At 41.9% G+C, this 23146-nt stretch overlaps 1 protein-coding gene across 1 annotated transcript in view; it reads left to right on the top strand.

Annotated features, from left to right (window-relative positions):
• The window catches only part of SLC44A5 (solute carrier family 44 member 5), a 143873-nt gene extending 135524 nt beyond the window's left edge, over window positions 1-8349 (top strand). The window contains exon 22 of the mRNA XM_065410019.1: window positions 7135-8349. Within this exon, the coding sequence (XP_065266091.1) occupies window positions 7135-7241 (107 nt within the window). The 3' untranslated portion in view covers window positions 7242-8349. The remainder of the gene's footprint in view (window positions 1-7134) is intronic.
• Window positions 8350-23146: the final 14797 nt, after the last annotated feature.

Here is a 23146-nt window from a genome sequence, read left to right as displayed (position 1 = left end):
TGCCAATGGACTTTGCACTCAGGTGTTCTCCTTCAGCAAATGCTTTATGTGGCTGATAACGTCACTGTCCTTTGGTTACATACTAATAACCACGACAAAAGCTTCATGCTGACTTAACATGAAATTACCTTAAAATACCATTTTAAAACTCTCAGTCCCATGTGACCCCCATAACAAACAGTTGCTGATTCTTGAAAGGGAGGCGGTTAGGGGCATGTTTGACTTCTTGTTCAGGAATGCTCAAATTACCAGAGAAATCAATTGGTCTCAGTTTAGACCCTAAGTATAAGAACAAGGTGTGCTCACTAAAGGGAACTCATTCCATTTGCCAGACTTAATAAAATTTAAAACATAAAGATTGGATTCTACTGTAATGGGAGCAGTAGAGTAGACCTTGGCAGGTCAGAGCAGGAGTACATTGCACTGGTTAACATTGCATCTGGCTGCATTATTTGACTGTGCTAACTAGTCAAATAGTCCCTATGGCCAAGGGTTCCTAAGTGCATATTGTGGCAGTGGGACCTTGAGGCAGGTAAGCACAACTAAGGGCTTAATTGCCTCCCCCACCTCCTATCTAAATAAATTCTCTAACTCCTCTGAAATCTAGCCCCATTGTTAGAAACAAAGTACAGTAACTCCTCACTTAACGTTGTAGTTATGTTCCTGAAAAATGCAACTTTAAGTGAAACAATGTTAAACGAATTCAATTGTCCATAAGATTTAATGTAAATGCAGAGGGTTAGGTTCCAAGGAAATTTTTTGGGGGCAGACAAAAGGCATTATACTTTATACTGTACTGTACTGTGGTTGGGAAGTGCCCCTGGCTTACCCCACACAGGCACAGCCCGCTGCAGGCAAGGATGCTAGGAAGTACCTTTGCAGCAGCAGCGGCAGCTTCCCCAGAGAACAGGCTCAGATTTTGCCGGAAATGCTCCAGGCCCGCCTCTTCCTGTCCCCGCTGCACTCCAGGCCCACCTCTTCCCACCCCCCACTCCACATCCCTCCCCCCCAAAGTCCTAAGCACTGCCAAACAGCTGTTTGGCGGTGCTTAGGACTTTCTAGGAGGGAGGGGGAGGAGTGGAGATGCGGGGCTTCCTGCTCCTGCCCCTCCCTCCCAGAAAGTCCTAAGCGCGAAGTGCTGGGAGGGAGGTGCAGGAGTGGGGAAGCCCCGCATCTCCACTCCTCCCCCTCCCTCCCAGAAAATCCTAAGCGCTGCTAAACAGCTGTTTGGCGGCGCTTAGGATTTTCTGGGAGGGAGGGAGGGGGAGGAGCAGAGACGCAGGGCTTTCCCGCTCCTCCCCATCCCTCCCAGAAAGTCCTAAGCCCGAAGTGCTGGGAGGGAGGGAGAGGAGCAGAGACACAGCACTTCCCCACTCCTGCCCCTCCCTCCCAGCACTTCGCGCTTAGGACTTTCTAGGAGGGAGGGGCAGGAGTGGGGAAGTCCTGCGTCTCCATTCCTCCCCCTACCTCCCAGAAAGTCCTAAGTGCCGCCAAACAGCTGTTTGGTGGTGGGGGAAGCGCTGGGAGGGAGGGGGAGGAGGCGGAGAAGCAGAACTTGTGCAATGCTCCCTTGTAAAGTCGCTGCTCTTCCACAGAATCTTACAAGCAGGCAGCCAAACAATGTTATAAGGGAGCATTGCACAACTTTAAACGAGCATGTTCCCTAATTGAGCAGGGACTTAACATTGAAACAACGTTAAGTGGGACAACATTTAATGAGTTACTGTAGTGAATTGGACCCCAAGCTCAGCCCTTGCCGCCTGGAGCCTCCGTTCCCTTGGAACAGGCCAGAACACCAGTGACACAGGACTTGGAGCACACTGGCATGCCGGGGGTGACACAGAATAAAGTAAATCAAAACAATTTCCTGACCTCCTCCTACCACCTTTAATAACCATCTGTATTTATTTATTGCAATGGGCCCTGTTTCTCCTTTCACAGCCATGTAAATCAGGAGTAATCCACTGATGTGAGAGAGGAATCAGAGAGGAGGCGTTTAGAGGCTCACAAGAATCAATCAGTTTCCTTCTCCATTTGATCACAAGACTTAAATGAACAAGTAGTTTGTCTTGGAGCAGAGAATTAGATGTCAGGAGACATGAGTTTTTTTATTTTGAGCTGTGCCACTGACTCATTTTGTGACATTTAGACTGAATCCTGCAAAATGATCTGCACAAGCAGCCCCATGCAGATCACGTGGCTCAAGGTCTCATTTTCCCTATCAGTAAAATGTTCATCTATCTTTGCAAACTGGTTGGGATCCTTGCATGAAAGGGTCTGTACACACATGCAAAATATTACAGTTTATTAGTGCAATCAAGGCACAGCAAATCTATTCAGTCTTGAGCATTCTTTAGAAGAGTACAAATCATTCTTTTATAATTTGAGGTATAATATTAATAACCAGCAGTAACTCATGTCACCGCTCTGAAGATATCTCCTAGTTTTCACTAGATCATTCACTGTTTAATGTCTCTTTTGGGGGGAGAGGGAAGGTAGAAGGGAAATGCATTAAAATTAATGGGAAAATTAATATTTTCTTGTAGGTTTCTTTCCTTGTATGGCAAAACTCTGAGTCTCCATGCCATTATTCAAAACTTACATTCCACTCTGCTTCCCATGTCATATACAGCTGTGTATTATGGGAGCAAAATTGTGCACTTATGGGGTCAGATTTTCAAAAAAGCTCTGCTTCCTTTTAGGGATGGATTTTCAAAAGTGCTCAAAACCCAGCAGTTTCTTGTATGGCACTTTTGGCCAGATTTTCAAAAAACTAAACACCCACAATACCAGGCTCTTCTGGCCCTAGTTGTGTGTGCTGAGCACGTCTGAAAATTCCAGTGCAATTTTTAAACAAAAGAACTGGAAGAATTAAAAGGATTGATGTGCATAACTTTAGAATGTCAATGTAGCTCTTCACTGATGTTTGTCTGTTTTGGTGTAAAACCTCCTCTGATTTGGAAAAAAAGTGGAACTTGGTGCTTTTTCCAGTGTCCACCAGCAACTTAACAGTGCAGCTAAATTGTCTGGTATCAGATTTTCTAATGTTGGTTTTTCTGCTTTTTCTCTTGTTCAATTCTCTACCCTTTTATGTTTGTTTGTTCATTTTTTGTTTGATTGCACTGCTGCTTGCTGCTTTGGCTGCTTTGGCTGATGCAAATTCAGGTGAAGATTTGGAAAGAAATGATGGATCCACAGCAAAACCGTACTACATGTCAGCTAGTCTGCACCGGATTCTGGGAAAGAAGGAACTAAGCCCTAAGAAGGCAATGGGATAACTTTAAAAAATTGCTGAAAATCAAAACAATGTCACTTTTAAGTGGGATGTGTATAAACTAGGCAAAAGTTAAAACTGTAAATGATGCTTCTGGTTGATGGGTGATTCTTTTTCTTTTTGCTTGTATCTAAAATCAATTAGCAATTTGGTAACATCTAACTAGATAGGGAAATGCTTAAACTAAGAGCTGTGAAACAAGGCCACGTTTTAGTTTATAGAGTGCCTATGAAAAAGGAAAATGTAAATTTGAATCATTTTTTATCCATAGCTAAAGGTGTTTTAATAACTTTTGTAACACAGGTTGCTGTTTCAAATGACAGCTGTTTTGATAACATTTCTTTTTTTATAAGTGTATCTTTGTAAATGATATTCAGGCAATTTTTGAAAGCACTACAATGTAACCTAATTAGCCATAAAAATAGATCAAGAGACTCTAGCAAACCAGCAGATGGTACTAAATTTGTAAATATGGTGCTATGGTTGTATTTTTACTGTACAAGCTGGTTGGCAGCGATTTAAACTGTGATTATATATGTACTAATAGTTCCCTACATAGATCTTTTGATCACCTCCATTACAAACTGTATATGTTAATAAATGAGAAAGGGTATCACACAGGTTCAGTCTCAAAGAAGGTAGCTAGAGTAGACTACAGCTAAAACTGCTTTATAGTGAAATCTGTTATAACATAACCCCCTTTAGAACAGAAGTTGGGTTAAACATTAACCTCCATTGAAGGAGTGTTCCACTGTACTTGAAGAACATGGTTTGTGGTTCCCACAAATTTTCTATTTCCATCTGGTGCAAGATGAAAAATGTATAGCTTTCAGCTGATGTGAATGGGAGATGCCCTTGTATTAGTATCCCCTGTGCCTAATGGTTCTATGATTTTATTCTACATGATGTTGAGGTTGAGCTCCACCTGCAGTATGGAAAGGAAAAACTGAAATGCAGCCATTTTCCTTAGAGGCAGGTCTTCATGGCCCTCTATAAGCTCCAAGGAATTCTTATTTCCTGTGTCCATCTCAGATGGGCTTCCTCCCTCGTTCCACAGGCTGAATGCATTGTCTCGGTGGGACTCTCAGCTTCTGTTAGCCCATGGAGTAAGTGGCGAGGGCTAGAAATAAAATCTGAGTCTCTCACCTGATAAAGCAGAGCACTAATTATTTAGACCAAGGAGCCAGGCCCATAATGTTTAGTGTATGTTTAAATCATTAAAATTGCATGATTATAAATGCAAAGACTAGTAGTAGCTTTATACTATTGGTGTAATACATGTTAGTTTTACACTGAGGGCTTATTTACATGGTGCCAGCAAAGCGCACTAGAGGGGTGTGATTTGTAAAGCGTTTTAATGTGTTGCACCCTAACTGCCCTGTGTAGACCTGCTGATACACTCTAAAAGGACTATAGAATATCAGGGTTGGAAGGGACCTGAGGAGGTCATCTAGTCCAACCCCCTGCTCAAAGCAGGACTAATCCCCAGACAGATTTTTGCCCCAGATCCCTAAATGGCCCCCTCAAGGATTGAAATCACAACCCTAAGTTTAGGAGGCCAATGCTCAAACCACTGAGCTATCCCTCCAGGAATATGTTAAGGCAAACTAGGTTCCTTTTAGAGCACACCAGCAGGGTCTACACAGGGCCGTTAGAGTGTAATATGTTAGAGGGTTTTATAAATCACACCTATCTGGTGCTGTGTAGGCAAGCCCTAAAACCCAAATTCTGCAAGCCTTCTGTGCATGGAACTACCACTGAAGTCAAGGACAGTTCCACTTGTGCAGGGCTCACAGGATCAGCCCTATGTTTTATCTGAGGATTTATGAAGAGTAATACAAAGAATTCATGATTACTGTAAGTAGGAGGAATGGGGTAACCTTTCAAGGTGATGTTATTTTTGTGAATGGGGCTAAAAATACTTTAACCTATTTAAATACTAATGTAGAATAATTGTTGTAAAGTTTAAGGGGGCCCAATGGGCCAGCATCCCATGAGCATCCAGAGATCCAAAGCCAGTGAGGCTACGTTCTAGCCTTCATGGGCTACAGAATTTTGAATTAAGTATTCCATGGCAGTCCACTTAACAGGGGTAGAATTGGCAACATCATCCAGCTCTGTTGCTATTACAGAAAGTGAGCTCCTGGAGTTCAATGAGAACCTCAGCGTCAGAACACAGGGGCAGGTTCTTTTCCAGTTGGCTGAAGATTCAGTCATATGGGAAAGAATTTTTAAGAGCCCATACTTTGCTCTCTGGAGGACAGCTCCATTCCCAAGGTCAACCAAGAAACAAGGGTTGGTATAATACAACAGAGATTAAAGGAGGGCCTTCCTCCATCCTGCACTTGGGTGAATGGGAGGGGAGTAGGAAATTCCCATCATGCCTGAGTAATTTTGTTTATTAATACTAGCCATAGGTTGAATCAGTTGACTACAGGTGAGTTATTCCACCCATATGTTTGGAGTAACTCCTGGGGAATGGAAGGATCTTAAGATCACATGGCCTATGCTTTCAAAAGTGACTAGTGCTTTTGAAGGCCTTGATTTTTTGAGTGTCCATCTTGAGACACTTTAAAGGAGCCTGGCTTTCAGAAAGTGCTGAACACCCACTCTTTGAAAACCAGGCTCTTTTACAAGGCTTCTCAAATTGGGTATCCAAACATTGAGAAGCAAAAATGCAACTCTCTTTTGAAAATTTAGGCTAGAATGAACTGTTTGGGCTGTGTGCAATCATTCCATCACCTAAAAGTCTGCTGATCTGCTATTCTGGATCAGGCCCCAGTGTAATATAGGATGGTACTGTAATTAGTTCATTAATTTGCACCCAGAAAGACTGAGCAGAGCCATCTATAGTTCTGCAGTGGATTGAAGAGTTTTACTGGGTGCTCTACTGAAAAAGCGTATTTCTGAGTAAAATGCGCTTTTTGCCATATGAATGTAACCGTAGAGTTTAATATGACATAATAGAATATGAATATGACATAATAGAAATAGTAATAATAGTCATATGATTAGAAGTTTTCTTAATAAACCTATGCATTTGCTAGAAGAATTTCTAAAAGTTTTAAACTGAATTGATTGTTTATATACCATAGATATATATATAAAGTTCCTCCATTCATTACTATTTTGTGAGAATTAATTTAGACTATAAATTTACAATGTTTCTGAGAAGAGCATTTAAAAGCCATTTTTTAAAATGAAGCAATTAAGAGAACTGTGAAAATGCAAAGCAATATCGCTTAAATTCTCCAGTCAATCAGCTGAAATACTTTTTAAAATTATTTAAAATTAAAATTGGTAAAAGAGAACGGAATATTTTGGAATAATGTAGGCAGAAATTAATACAAATATTAATTTGCAAAATAAATCATACTTTTTAAAGAATGTTTAAGCCTGATTATTATAATGATTCCTAACTAATCCTTTGGGCCAAATTCTGCCAATTTATGACCTACGCAATCCCAGTGAATTCAGTGAATTTGGCACTTTACTCTGTTATTTGCTTAAACATGAAGATAAAACTTAATTACTATGTATTTCCTCACTTTAGGGAAGTGGAATATTGGGCTAAGTATGGTATGTTAAGATTGTTTATTATATAGGTTTTGATCCTACACCCACTGAAGTGAGTGGGAAAATTCCCATTGATTTCAAAGGGTAGAGACAGGCCCATATAGTGACAAAAGGCTGATTATTATTCCAACTGTTTACAGTATAATAAATGCCAAAACATCAAGTATTGAAATAAACCTAGAAAGCTAAGAGAGCTGTTGTGCATTAAGAGTTCAGCAGGTGGTGCTATTACTTTTCTTATTGTACTGCTTTGATCATTTACTTTGTGCCATTCTTCCTCCTAGTGGAAGATTTAGAAAGACACGATGGCTCTGCAGAAAGACCCTATTATATGAGTAAATCTCTCTTGAAGATTTTGAACAAGCAGAATGTAGAAACCAAGAGACATTAGAAAATACCCAATGTTGTAACCACCCAATCGTGTTGGATTTAGTCCTGGTTTGATGCATTGTCTTCCCAACACTGTATTAATTGTCGGCTTTTATTTGCATGTTTTATACCAAAGCTTCTATGTAAAGCCATCAGAATTGGTAAGGAAACTGTTTAAAAAACAAAAAACCCAAGATGTGACCATTTTTATACTGAGATTTGTTTTTTTCAAGTTGTATTTAGCTTTTAATTCTAGTGGCTTGGATGTTTTGAAGATGCGGAATATTCTTTTAAATATAAGCATTTAAAAATATGAAATGTTTTCCTGTTGCATATTCTGGTATAGGACAGTAAAAAGATTTCAGAAATCATCATATTAAGCTTATTCTAAAAAGAGAGTCTTTAAATATCCTTCTAAAAATAAATGATCATAAAAATGATTAGACTTAACAGTTTGTCTCTGTATTGTAGTATAGAACTTCAGTCTTTAAACTATTGCCAGTCACCCAGCCTGTACAACTGTGCCCTCTATGACAAAAGTGCCTTACTGGCTATTATTATTACCCAGCTTATATTTTAAAGTTTACATACATAATTTAAACCACAAAATAGAAATTGCTAGATAGGAAAAACAAGACTCTTCCAGCTTAGTTGAAATGAAGTGATATAAAATCAACTGCATTTTATATACATTTGACAATTTTGCTAAATACTGCAGCATGCACAATTTCCCTATTACTGTTGTCAGATCATGCGTATTTTATGCTCCAAAAAAGAAAGTAAAAGAGAATGTTTTTGTTACAAAAAGAAAATCATGCAAGACTGTTTGGTTTGCTTTAGTAAACTTTTCTAAATCTAATTTAGGGGATGCTGAACTCTTTAACTGGGGGCCCTATTTTGTCTTCAGCTTCAGAGATAGCCCATTGTATTTAGATAATTGAAGGTAGAATTCGGCCCTTGGTATTTAAAATAGAATGAAAAGGGAAGTTAGTAGATATCTGTTACACCAATGTTATATGTTTTTTAGGTTCCCAAATGTAAAGTAGATGCTTCATTTTAAGACTGATTATTTACTATTCTGGAAGTGTTTTATAAATGACCTTTAATTTTCTAACTTTTGATACAGACTATTGGAATATAAGTGCTTCATGTTTAAAATTACTAGTGCTATTAATATAAAAAGTGATTGTCTGTTACTATATGTTACAGAAGGGTCCATAAGCATTTATTTCAAATATGTACATGTAAAATCACAAAAAGACAATTTAAAAGTTGAGAAATGAGAGAGAAGTAACTGTCATTTTCACTTATCACATTTTTCATTTTAATGTGACTTTTAGAGATTTATCATTTTCATGCCAAAACCAAACTAATGTGAGCACATGACAGTCTGAGCTCTAAAACCTGTTTGCTTCTGCTGTGCAGAAATATTGGGAATGTATTGTTTAAATATCTTTGATAACTAAAATGTTTAATATTTAATGAAATTTGTTGTTACTTATTGTTTTACAGCTCTTGGGGTTTGTTCTAATAAAGATTTAGATATAAAAGAAGGATGCCTTTGTGCTGTTGCTTTTATTTTGGTGTGTGGCTTTTTAGGTAAATCCCTTAATGAAAACTCACTGTAAAAATATTTTAGTTAGATTTATACTGTACTACACCACACAAGTGCACCCATCTCATGTCCTGGGCGCCACTGACATCTTAATACATCTCCTTAAATAAACAGACTCCAGCAATTACCTGCAGATAGTACAGCCTTGGCAGCAACATGATTATAATAAACCTCACCAGCAAAATCACTCCCAGAATGATGCATCAGTGCAATGTGGCGATTAGGAGTATTCAGCTCTTGGCTCAATCCAAGAGCTCTCCTTAATTTGATTTATTTCAAGCCTCTTAGTACCTTGTACAACTTTAAAAAAAAATTGAAGGATCAATATCCATAACATGAAAGCTACTAGGCTGACACTAAAGTAAATGAGTGGTGAACTGAAAATCCAGAGGTGATAGGAAGATTTAGTATTATTATTTATATTGCACTAGTGACTAGGGCTCTCAATCAAAGATTGGGGCACACTGCAAACACATAACAGAAAGACAGATCCTGCCCAGAAGATCTTACAATCTAAGTAAAGAGCCTAATGTCCTTACTTCAGTTAGATCCCCATTATCATGAAGGGGACAGGAAATTCCAGTTAATATGGATGGACAAATTCCCCTTTAATAAAGTGGCAAAATTTCTGTGAGAAACTAAATAGGACAAAGCTCATAAGACCTGTGGCTCTTGCCATAGCCTCAGGATCAGATCCAAAGCATTCTCATTCAAGGGATATTTGACTTTAGAAAAAGTGACTGAGGGGCAGGATATGTTTGGTATGGAGTGTTGTATTGTTCTCTGGTTTATTACACAGTTTATTAAACTATGTGTGGGTATCAGACCCAATAATCAGTGATTTTAAGAACACTGTGGCAATCCAAGATGGAGTCTGGAAACTGTCATTTTGTGACTCCATCTTGTGACCTTCTGTACACTGTCAGTCTGGTCTGGATAAAACTGGCCTGAACGGGTTTTTCCCGCCACTGGGCGAGCCCCAAGGTTCCATCACCTCAGACTGTTTCCTGCCTTTCTACAGATTGTACCATGTTTTCCCGCCATAGATTCTATAAAAGAACTGTGATCATAGGCTGATGGTGCCTGAGCTTCACGCTCGCAGGGAAGAGCTGCTGCACCACTGGGTTTGTTTGTTATATAGCTATTAGTCATTTACATTTACCCCTTCCCTAGCTGTGTAGTAATATCCCCTAATACATTTACCTGTTTGTTTTGAACCTTATCTCTTGTCAGTTATATTTATTGGGCACCACACAAGGGGAGAGGGGAGGAGATCTGCACTAGTCCGCCAGTGACAGATATAGCAGAGGGCCTTTTTTTGTTTCTATTCCGATACCGACACCACTTTACGCATTCAGAGGTATCTTGGCTCCCCTTTGAGATAACAGAAATAAGCCCAAACCTGGGCATCTACAGAAGACATGTTGCAAGACCCATCTATTTTCCAAAGCTTTCCTGCGATAGCAGAAGACTAGGAAACGCTAACATTTTTTAGAACCAAAAAGAACAAAACAACTTGAAGAGCTTCTGGAACTGGGTAGATGTGAAGAGCCTACACTTTTCATTGTCAAAGCTCCTGAGGCACCTATATTTCAGAGCCCGGGGCATGCACGCTGCTGCCCCATTCTAGATGTCGGGATGCCTATGTCCCACTATACCCTAGAACAAGTTGTGAATGGGTGTAGGGTTGCCAACAGTCCCTTATTACAAGGGACGTCCCTCGGAGGTGCTGAAACTAGAGGCAGCACCCCCAGCTTGAAGTGGCTTCCATCATATTCAGGGTTTACAGTTTGGTTCAATGGCTCTCAGCACCCCAACTATACAAATTGTTCCAGCACCCCCGACGTCCCTTCTTTTTCCAGCTCTGTACAACAAGATTGGGAGTTGATGAGTGCTGCAAAAAGCAGCAAGAAATACCCCTAGTAAATGTAGGTGAGAACTGCTTAGTAGTAATTATTAATAATAATATTATAATAATATCACAAGGTGGAGTGAGGCTGGAGGGGAGGGATAGCTCAGTGGTTTGAGCATTGGCCTGCATAAACCCGGGGTTGTGAGTTCAATCCTTGATGGGGCCATTTAGGAGTCTGGGGCAAAAAAAAAAAATAGTTGGGGATTGGTCCTGCTTTGAGCAGGGGCTTAGACTAGATGACCTCCTGAGGTCCCTTCCAACCCTGATATTCTATGATTGGAGTGCTAAGAAATCAGTCTCTTATTTTTGAAATACAATGTTGGCAACCTGAGGTGGAAGATAAGTATTTGGCCACCTATGTCACATGCAGGGCCTGATCCTGTAGAGACACATCCTCTGCTCACACCTACCAGAGCAGGCCCCATTCAAAACCTAGCTGCCAGAAGAGCAGGTGCTGCTGCTGCCTAACTTATGACCCAATGGTTGAAGCATTTGCCTGGGGTGTGTAAGACGCCGGTTCAACTCCCTTTCCCACCCCCCATTCCCCCTGAGGGGGCAAATGGCTTTGAGTAGGGGATCTCCCACTTCTCAGGACAATACTCTAGCCATTGAGCTATGGAATAGTCTGATACCCCTCAGTCTCTCTGGTTGAAGCTGTTCCATATAGCATAATTAATGGAGCACGGGAAATGGACTGGACAGTCATTGGTAGAGCCCTGCATGGATACACAAATGTGTATCCACATCCAATCCACAAAAATAATCTGTGGATATCTTCATCCGCGGGCGTAGATATCCGTGAGTTTGCAGGGCTCTACACTGGGGGCTGGGCTGAGGCTCCGAGGCATGCCTCCCACCAGAGCCCGGGTGGGGAGCCCCCATAGCATCGCGGACCCTCCACCTGCTCTCGGCCAGGTGGGGATCCTGGGGAGTGGGAACATGGCAGGGGGCCGCCCACCCCCCCCCCCCACACACACACACACCACGGTCAGGTGGAGGGTCCACCGTGGCTTCCCATGGCTCCCCGATTGGGCTCCACACTGGCCTGGCTGGGGGGAGGGGGGAGACCTGTGGAGCTGCCTGAAGGCTGCTCAGGCCCCCTGCCCAGGGCAGGTGGAGGGTCTGCCACAGCTCCCCACAGCTGCCTGCCCGCTCTAACTGCCCCGCCAGCATGGAGCCCAACCGGGGAGCTGTGGGGAGCCGCGACAGACCCTCCACCTGCCTGTGCAGGGGGGGGGGGGGGGCTGAGAGCAGCCCCCCGCCCAGTGTCCCTGCTCCCCAGACTCCCCCCCCCCCCCCCCAGGGTAGGTGGAGGATCCGTGCTGTGGTTCCTCAGCGCTGCCCACCTGGCTCTTACCGTCAGAGCCCAGCGCGGATACAAAATTTGTATCTTTATCCGCGCTGCTATCTGCAGAAATAGTCCGTGGATATAAAGCAGATACCAGCAGATTTGCAGGGCTCTAGTCATTGGGCCAGAGAGAGAGGGACTCTGGCATCCAGTATGTTCACAGAGGCCAAATAGGTGCTTCATTTTATGATGCATTTACTGTTTTAAATAAATTTCCTCCAGTGTTCTAGCCCCTTCAGTGCCCTGAGTAGAGTGCAGCAAGAGGCGCTGGTGTCGTCCGTCCATTGAACGTCTAGAGCAGTGCCAAGGGCTGCACATACTCAGAGACTGTCTTTTTAGTTCTCTGGGACTAAGGCACTTAAAAGTCTCAGTCTCAAAGCAGCCTCAATTTGGAGTTCCTCCCCCACCTCAGGAGCAGCACCAGGGGCTCAGCAGGGGAAAGCAGAGGCAGAGGGAGCGAGGCAGAGACTGGCTAGTGTGGGATTTCAAAGAGTGAGCAGGTAGGGGCCTCTCATGAAGGAGAAAAGGGGGAAGGTGGGGGGCCTGTGTCTTGGTGAAGTAGCATGTGGTAGGGGAAAGGGAAAGCAAGGGGGGCCTGTGACTTGGTGAGGGGAGGTGAAAGGGGGAGCAAGTGCATGGCATAGGTAGGGTGTGGGGTTGCCTGCTCATTTTCAGGAGGAGGGGAACAATTGCAGCAAGAAAGCTGTTGTGCAAAGGGCAAGGGCCCCAAATCCTTCCCCAGCTGTGGGGAGCTGTGGCAGACCCTCCACCTCCCCTGTGTGGGGAGGAGTATAGAGCAATGGTATCTAATTGCCAGCCCCAGCTCCACCACTCACTTTGGGCACCAGCCTCTGCTGCTAATTACAGCAGAAACACAAATGCTAAAGACAGCTGGTAGATCTACGTTAACTCACCACTTCAGCTGTTCTGCCCATTAAAACAACACTTCAGATAGACTTTCTTCTAAAGCGCAAGCCTGGAGCCTGATCCTGCACACACTTACTGTCAGGTGGAGCGCTTACCATGGTGAGTAGTTCCCGTGACTCTTGGCAGTAAGCAACAGGTCTGGTAGTGAGTGTTTGCAGGATTAGATCCTTGAACAGCAACAGTGGCCATGTATGTGCTTTTACTTTTACAGATGGTACCTCAGGAAATTGCTCTTTAACCAGGATCAGCAATATCACACACTATCTAGTTCTTAAGCTGAGACCATGATTTATAAATTGTATCTTGGCTTGAGATAGTAATAGTAATATTTTCTCTGGTCTTGATGTACAAGTCCTTAGTGGATAGCAGTACTATCCCATCTCAGAACTATCCCTTATCGCAGCAGGTACTGATTAGCATAACCTTAGGTGACCATCGCAGCTAGGAGGCAAAGGACTAAATAGGCAAGGAGACTAAAACCACCATTTTACCTGCTCCAAGTCCGGGCTGAGACACATTGACATTGTAGGAGGAGGACGCTGCCAATACGACTGCCTGGGCCATGTTTGTTTTCTGGCCAAACAGAGGAATCCAGGGCCAGATCCCCAGCTGGTGTAAAAAGGCACCTCACCACCGAAGGCAATGAGCTTTGTTCATTTATACCAGCTGAGAGCAGGCTCTGGGCCTCAGTCTTTGGCACTGTGCATAGAACAACTAACTACAAGTTTAGAGATGGGAAAAATAAATATGATTTCCTCTCTTCTGGCTTTTACAGGCTTTACTCTGGAGTTGTATGTCTCTGAGTTTTGCACAGTTTACGTGCTAGAGATGAAAGTAGAACTCTGCCACGTGAGCAACATTATTACTCATGTACTGCCTGCTATGAAATCATGTGCTTCCCAGCAGGGAAGGAGAAACAGGGTAGGCATAATTCAAAAGGGATGGGCTGTGTCTCGAACTGGATTTTAGCAGAGGCAATGTATCAAAGCACACTAGCATTTCTGTAGAGGAGGTAGTGGCTCATTACAGATGCAGGAGCAGAGAGAAGAGCAGGCAGTTCAGAGTCAAGGATAACACCAAAGATCTGGACAGTGAAGGCACCAGGGAGGTCTAAGTATCAAAAATTGAGTTTTGGTTCAGGAAGCGCCTGGTTTTGAGATGTGGCTAGGTTGAAGTGCAGCAACCCAGGCCTTGGCTAGGCTATGCTGACAGTGAGGAGGAAGAGGCAAAACAATACAGTGGAGATAACCTTCAATTTTAAACTTTATAAAGGAAAAGCCAGAAATTTGGCAGGAACAATAATATATGAATAATAATAGAATATAAATAACATAGTAGCATCAAATACTTTCTCAGGAAAATAATAAACTGTAATTTACCATCACAATAAAAGAAGTTTTTGACACTCCACTGAATCACTTCACCCCAAGAGGGAATCAGCTCCGCTTCTTCCAGGCTCCAGCTTCAGCCCAATTGTCCTACTTTCACCTCTCTCCAGCTTATGGTGCTCCTTTGCTTCGAAGCTATGATAACCAGACCTTTTCCCAACAGGTTCACCTGTGAACAACAGCTCTTCACCCAGTTCCCCGGGCACCCAAACTATATTCCTTCTGTCTGTGTCCCAAAGGTCCACCCCACCGCTCTGTGGCCAGGTTCCTCGCACACTGCCCTTTGAGGTCCAGCTTCCTTTGGCTTACCCCAGCACTGCTTCTTATCACCTCTCTGACCGCTTTCCCACTGCCTCCTTGGAGTGGATGCTAAGCCCTCTCCCCCAGCTCGAGCTGCCCTCTCATTGGCTGTCTCTCTCCAGGACACCATTCTATGCTGCTGCATCACCATTGCAGGCCCTAACACCACCTCTCTTGGTAGAAACTGCAGCAGGTGCTAGTGCTAGGGCCAGGGTTACTACAGAAGCCCTGAGTTTATTCAGTGGAAAGAATCAGAGAAGAATCACTAATGGTTGAAAGACACGTAGCTGAGCATCCCTGCAATCTGGTATGGGTTAGGCTGGAGAAGCAGTGATCATAAAGATTTTTAGTTTTCTTGTGAATGGGATTTCAAACTAGGCAGTAAAAGATGTCAGCAAGAAACATTTTATCGGAAAAAGAGTGAGTATGTTCTGATACAATTTGATTATTGAATAACAAATCAAAAATGCCGTGTTACTCTTCCCTCCTTTGTATGCCACACAGAGGCTCTTAATTCACATTTACACCATCTCTCATTTTAAGGGACTGTTTCAATTTGAAAGTCACACCTCCATCTGAAAACGTTCTTATCTATTCCAGGCAACTCCTAAGTTATTTTAACTGAAAGAAAGTAGAGCATTTTTAAAAAAATGTGCTTACATTGCGCATAGTCAGCAGCATTATTGTGTTGTTGGTCAGTTGCTGGTATGATGACATCATCACTGCCATGTGCTTCTCTGGGGGAGTCAGGTGTCTGTTGTTTCTTATCCTTTCCAACAGGGTGTTTACCAGTAACAGAAGCAGGCAAACTGAAATTGAAGAGGCAGCAGGCAGCCATGCATTCAGAGAGGAAAGGGAGAGAGGCAGGCAGGAGTCAGTTTGGTGGTCATGCTCTTGGGTCTGCACTAAAGATCCTTTTAAACAGAAAGAGGTGAGCTGGAAACCCTTATGAAACTCTTCTTAAACAGGACCTCCCCAGAAAAGAGTGGTTTTTTTAAATCAGTGAGTTTAGAAACACAAACAACAAGTTGCCAGTGCCCCTTTAACCACAGAAGTAGAAGCACAAGCCCAAAAAAGGATCCATGAATGCTACAAACAAGGAGAGAAGGGGCTGAGGCCTAAATTCCTCCACATGCAAGAGCGGGCTTAGGGCAAAGAAAACTCTGCTTTGGAGCCAGCTAGGGCTTCCCTGGCTATGCTGCCCCCAGTACTTCCCCTTAAGGCAGTTTCCCACTACTCTTTAGGGCAGGTGGGGGCATGACTTAGATCCTTAACATGCCCACGTCCCATGTGGAGACCCAGGAGGGCAGCAAGAACTTGCTGTTGAGGTTTCTGTCCCTTCCTCTTTCCAATGGAACAGAGGAGATCTGTACATGAGAGGATCCCTGGGATTACTCAGGCTGTGTCTACACTACATCTTACGTTGGCATAATTTATGTCACTTAGGGCAGTGAATAAACCACCCCACTGCGCGACATAAGTTACACCAAAATAAGCACCAGTGTGGACAGTGCTATGTCGGCAGGAGAGTTTCTCCTGCCAACGTAGCTTCCACTGCTGGTGGGGGCTGGAGTAGTTAAGCTGATGGAGAGCTCTGCCCCGGTGGCTTAGAGCGGCTACATTAGAGAGTTTACAGAAGCGCAGCTGCATTGGTGCAGTTGCGCTGCTGTAAACTCTCTAGTGTAACTATAGCTCTAGCCCCAAGGATTCCTGGCCTATGAAGCTGAGGAAGGGAATGGTGACCCCATGACACCCGGCCGGCAGAGATGAAAGATGCTGTCATTAAGCTTTTAAGAGTCTAGGAAAAGGAACCATGGTTTCTCTTGCATCACATTGTGAAAGCATGAAAGTTATGAACTTGGTCAGGGACCCCATCTTTGTTTGCTCTGTTAAAGCACCTAGGAGACTTTTGAGCATAATAATAATAATAAATTAATAATACAACACCATGTATACTTAAGCACAATATTATCCATCATCTCTGAATTCAGCTGATGGAGAGCCCAATGTAATCAGTCATCTTGGATTCAGATGCTGAAAGAGTGCCTTTGTAATATACAAGCTATCATTAGGGGATTTCAAAGAGAACGAGACCTGGTCCCCCATATGTACAGAGTTATTTTTAATTAAATCTGCCTCTTTTTTTTTTTGAACTACATCAGCATCTTTTTGTCTGTCAGAACTGGCTGTGGCTATTGGTTGTTTTGTCCTGCATCAGAAAACTTCAAATTTACTGCAAATCTGCCTTCTTTCTTCCTTTTAAAGCATGCTCGTAAACAGACTTTCAGCCTGATGAGTTTTATATATCACATAGTTTTCTTAACATTCATATTATATTTAAATCTATCATTGGCTGCAGGCCATAGAAACTTTAATCCATGTCCAGATGACTTTTAAAGCCTAGACTCATTTTCTCTAGATTACTGATGTTCTGAGCTGCAGGCTTTCCCTGGTGATCGTATTTCTGCAGCAAAGTTAGTTGCCACTAAGTGCATATTGCCCAGGGGAAGCATCACTCCCTATCATCTTCTGCTGGGGTCAAGGTTCAGTAATTTGTGGGGTGCAGCATATGCCCCGCCACATTGCTAGCCAGTTCTCCTTGCTAGCACATGGCAGAGCCAGAGATATGGCTTGTCTTACTCCTCGCCGACTCACTCCTACAGAGGAGGATCTGCACACTGTCTCTGTGCTCCCCAAGCCCCAGAGCTGTGATCTGGCTAGCCCTACTGCAGGCTGCAGAAGGAGGGGGAAAGTCCTTACTGACTTGCATAGCAATGTTAGGGCATGGCTTTGTGTGGGCCTTAGTAAAGACTTTTGCTTGACTCCCTTTTCATTTGCTGGTTGCAGAGGTGGACTAAAAGCCTGATTCTGCTACCCTTATTCCCACAAGCAATCCTCTTACAATGGGACTACTTGTGGAATAAGCGTGGCAGCATTTGGTCCTAAATTTGGGATCAAAACACATCTGTACTCTACTGCATCTGCCTTTGTCTTGCTCTGATCTTTCTCATGTACTACCCGGGCTTGCTTTGTCCTGTTACTTTACAGATGCACATTGATGTAGGGTTATTTCCCTCCCAGAAATCTACGCGTCTGCAGATAGCTTGGGGAGGGAAAGGAAAAGATTGTTTTATACAGCACTGTATAATGCAGTTTCTGGTTGCCATCATTTTCTACACATCTGCCCAAGTCAATTTCCTGTCTTGGATCAATTTTCATTTCATGAACTCCCAAATTCTCATTTCTGCTGGTTTGGCTTTGCCGGTGATCTCTTTCAATTTTGCTGCCTGAATGAGTCCAAGTTTTTACCATTTGGAAAAGAATCTAAGTAGTCTCAGGGGAAGGTCTGATGTATAATTTGTTCCAAATGATAACCTCAAAAGTCACTCTCCCCCTTCTGTCGTTTGTTTGTTTGTTTTTATTTATTTGTTTATTTATACTTTATACAGCTACAATTCCTTAAGACAATTTTTGAGTAAGCATTTCAATAGTTCATGAAGAATTTTTACTATTAAGCCCACAGATGTTCTGTGTTGTGAAATCCCTTATGGCACTTAAAACATTTTAACCATTATAATGCAATAGTAATATTTAATGATTCTTCTGGCATTTGAGTTTACAGAAGTAGATTTCCATTCTGAAAGCTTTAATACTATTTTGTCTCTTGTTGCATGTTTCAATTACTCTTTCTGAAACTAACGACAAGCTATAATGATAAGAAATTTATAACTTCACACATGTAAAGAGAGATTAATTTCATAGACTGTATTTTCAAGCATTTCAGTGAATTACAAAGATATCTGGACAAACTCCTCCTAGACAATTTGAAGATCATACTATGTAGTTTAAAAGGTAATTTCCCCCATAGATTTACAGTAGAGTTTCAGAGTTTAATACTGCTGCATTGTTTTACATTTTATAATACTTCTAATCCTGAAAGATCCAAATTCACTTTACAAACTATAATTAATAATAAAACATTAAAACAGTATACTATGCCACTGTACATACCATATTAATATAAAAATGTATGTCCTTGAAGTTCTACCATTGTCATTTTAATAAAAATCAATATTTCCACTAACAAAGATCTAAAGAAAAGAAACAGATGTACTAATCAAGTGCACCGTCAGTAGAAAAACTGGAAAACTGACAAATGTAAAACCTGATGTTTTATGGAAACAAAGTCAGACTGCAACAGATTTTTTTTTATTCCACACTAGATATGAGCACATAATTTATAATGAAGAAAAAACTGCCCTTAGCCCCTCAAGAATCTTTCTCAAAGGCCTCTGTCTTGCAAACACTCAGCTCCTATAGAAGAGATGAGGACACTCAAGGCCTCACAGGATTAAACTCTGTTTTAGGATCTGGCGATTCCAGTAAATGTTCATAAAAGTGCAGCCTTCATTAAAGAGGGATTGTAAACAGTTTCCCATATGGTCTTGAGAAGTGCTAATGGGATAAAATGATATGTTATAAGCTAGTAATTGATTAAAGTTTTGATACAAAATGTCACTGTAAAATGGATTAAAGCTCCAGTGATTGCAGTGATGACAGCTACATCTGCCTTGTCATCTTCTTTCACCAGTAACAGAAAGGGGGACAGCGGAGAAAGAAAAGTACTTCCAAAGAGGACACCTCACAGCCTCTGGTGAGTGTACCCCACATGTATTTTTGGAGTCACTCAACTTTTACATTAAATTCATAACACAGAAAAACAATATGTGTGTTGGATTGCATATGGAATAATATTTTCAAGACCACTGAAGCCTAGTCTAGAATACTGAGCATAGTGCATCATTTCCCCCCTTCCCTTTCCCTATAATTGTTAAATAACAAGATTTGTTTTGGTTTTGAACTCTGAAGAAATAGAGCTAACATGTTGACTCACACACAGCAAGTGTAAAAATAGTTTTGGAAGGTTCTGTCCACCCTAGAAGGTTTAACTGAAACATGTGCAGCAGAGAAAGCAGTAGTATTTTTTTATAACTAGTCAATTGCTCTTTGCCACACTACCTTTAAAGTTCCTGTTTCCATATTGCTGGCACTTCTACTGATTGCTTCTGAATGTACAGAACGCATGGCTGTTAGTGGCTCTTATGCTCAGCAAACTAAATCTTGCATGCTGTTTGAATTACATTTCTAATGATATTTTCACGTTAATAGTTTTCTTGGCTGACCTACTAACTTGTATTAAAACTCAAAACAGTTTCTTGTGCAGTTTTAATATAACAACTTTCTTAAAAGCAATGGCTTAATTTAAACCAGGAAAAAATCATCACTTTTTTAACATGCTGGCATATTGTTACTTATTCTAAGCTGATCATATTTTGGTAACAGGGTTTGTCTGGAGGAGGGTAGGAGCTCTTTTCCCATGGGGACAACTTGGGAAATAATATTGGTGTGGTTTGTGATGGCAGCTGTTTATCATTGTTTAGGGGTTGGGGCTAGTTCCTGTTGAGATGTTGTGGGAGGGCTTTAAAAAAACAAACTTAGATCGCAATGTCCAAAACAGTTATAGCTGACACATGGTAATATATATACCGAACAGGGAGAAACTGTTAGAGTGGGATGGGGAAAAGTCAGAGGGGGGGTTGTATTGAGGGAGGAATATGCAGTTTTCATGCAGAAGAGGAATTTAAGTCAGCCTAATAGGGAGGCGGTGCAGACCAGTGGATAGGACACAAGATGGAGCCAATAGTTCTGGGTTCTTTCCCAGCTCTGCTGCTGACTTGTTGTGTGATTGTTTTGGGGGCAGGTCACGTAACCTCTCTGGTTTCTTAGTTTCTCCACCTGTAAAATGCAGTGTCGCCACTTCTGGCAACTTTCTGGTAAGTCTTGCAATATTTGAAGTTTTTTTTAAGGCCCCAGCTGTTGGAATCAAGAGACTGCACAAGAATCTCAGCTTTCATTTAAAAAAAACCCATATGCTAGCCCTCATGGTTGCAGAAAGAAGCTTAAACATAAGCAAATGCACCCTACAGATTCACAAACCAGAAGGCAAATAAAAAGAATTCCAAATTCATGTTATAAATCTCATGATTCTTAAGCCAAGTCTGTGATTTTCGTGGCCTGTGTGGGGCCAGCAATACTAAAAATGGGGATGCTCCTTTGTAAAGTTCTTTGAGCTATGGACCTATGGGACTGTGTTAGTGCTAAGTATTGTTATTAATACAGTGCCATCAATGTGTAGGTGCTTTACAATACCAAAGCAACACTGAGAGAGAGAAGCAAGTCACTATCCCTTGTGAAGCTTGCAGTCTAAGAGCCTGATACTGATTAATTCAATGGGAGCAGGATTGATATCTACGGACACAAATACGTGCTGTATGGATTGCCAAATACGGAACAACAGAGTTGTGTACAACCATGACACACAAAGGCCCCACCCACAATGAAAGTTAAATGTTCCCCATTCACTAATGCTGACAGATGTCTGGCTCCACACACAGCTTTTGCAATGGTATAACTGTTGGTTAGGGGTATGATTTTTTTTTCAATATAGTTATACTGGTTCAATCCCTAATATGGACACAATTATACTTGTATAAACATGCCTTATACTAGTGTATAGCTGATTCTCATTCCCATATGAGTATAAACATATTTTATACTGGTATGATTGTTGTACCACTTGAACTATACTGATATAGTTAAAGCAGTGTGTTTTTTGTGTGTAGGCAGGCCCTCAGTAAAATGTTCACCTTAGAATATAGAGGTGAGTCCCCCCATGGAGTGGGTCAATGGATAAAGTGAAAGCTTGGGCTCAGAAGCCTATTTCCCCATAACAGAAATGTGTTGTACTCAACAAAACATTTTGCATATCCCTCTTAATACAAAAAGGACAGGCGTGGAGCATTTAGTATCTAAACACCAGTACCAAAAAAGAGGTTTATGGCTCCAGTTCAAATTCCTGAACCACTTTGATAGTTCGACAATGCAGTGAGGTCCTGCCCTGTAACTTGACTATATGGAAATAGCACTGTGGCGCACCAGGGTCTATTTTTGTTTTTTATTGTTTCTGTATTAGATTTGTTCAGGTTTAGGCCTCTTCAGTCTAAGTGGCATTTCACTCTATCAGAATTCCCTCTAGGCAATTTCTGCTGTAATAAAGTTTGTTACATTTAAAAAAAAAAGTTAAGAGTTCTTAAGTTTTGATGACAATCCATTCATGCATCCAGCCCTTGGTGACTGTGATCCAGAACTCTGCTTATCTGCCATAATGCCCTTTGCTTGCACTTTTTCTCATGTGCCACACTTCAGCTATAGTGCATTTTCATTAGAACTGGATGGTGCTTTCCTGATGCCTGTACAAGTTAGAATTTGGAAGAGAGGAAGCAGACTTAAACTTAACCCAGATAACACTGAGCTGATGCTGGTTGGATGGATAAGGTTCTGGAAAGCAGGACAAGAATGGTGCCTTCCCCTTTATTGCAGGTGTGTCTTTCCTGTGTAAATCAGGTTCACAGTTTAGGGATATGTCTGGACCTGTGCTTACTGGAATAAACTGGAAGTGTGCCTGGTGGCTGGAACTGCCTTTAATATTAATAGTTTCTGCATTTATTACAACATTTTCTGTCTGATGTGGATCTTATCAGGGTCATCCACACCTTTGAGATCCAGACTGAATTACTGTAACATGAATCCCATGGGACTGCACCTGAAGGCTTCATTATACAGAAAGCACTGGCTCAAAGTGTTAGCAGGGTTGGCCATAGGGCACATATCACTTAAATGCTCTAAAGTATATACCAGCTCCTTGTCTGCTTCCACTGGCAATTTAAACCTTGATTACTTTTTTAATCTGCACAGTTTGTATGATTTAGGGTCTAGCTGCATGTTTTTCTTCTGTGCACCGTCCCCATGATTAAGGTGTAAGCAGCGGTGCTCTTGCTAATAGGGCCTGGCTTTAAACATCTGATGGCTTGTAACAGGTTTTTCTTAGTGGGCAGTCTGACTATGAAATCTGATTTACCAACTTCCAGAGCCCAGAGTTTAATCTTCAGGGCCTAATGCAAAGCCTCACTGTTCACTCAAGCTTCTGCCTGAAATGGATTAGCTGTGATGGATGTTTTGTAGCTAGGATTTCTGAAATGAGAAGTTGAGATGTTTATCCTTGGATCTGATTTAATGTCAGAAGATAGCTGTAAGTGTAAGGCATATTCTCAATGCATTCACTTATAAGCAGTGCACTGTGTGTGAGCACAGTACAAGCTGGAGGTTTCTGGGTAAATAAAGTAATTGGAGGTTTTTTATTTAAATGGTTTTTTTTATTTAAATCTTTTATCAGTTTCTTTCACCTGAGTCCTTTTCTTCCTGGTTTCAGACCCTTGCTGTAGGAACAAGCTCCACTTGGGGAAGGAAATGAAGCCAGCAGTTCAGCAGAAGGGTTCCTCCCAGTGTCTCTCATCTTCTGACTCCTCTGGGAGAGGAT

The sequence above is a fragment of the Emys orbicularis genome, chromosome 8, assembly GCF_028017835.1.
Source record: "Emys orbicularis isolate rEmyOrb1 chromosome 8, rEmyOrb1.hap1, whole genome shotgun sequence".
NCBI classification, from domain to species: domain Eukaryota; kingdom Metazoa; phylum Chordata; order Testudines; family Emydidae; genus Emys; species Emys orbicularis.
The sequence above is the reverse complement of the archived record's forward strand: the minus strand, read 5'-3'. Positions and strand labels throughout refer to the sequence as shown.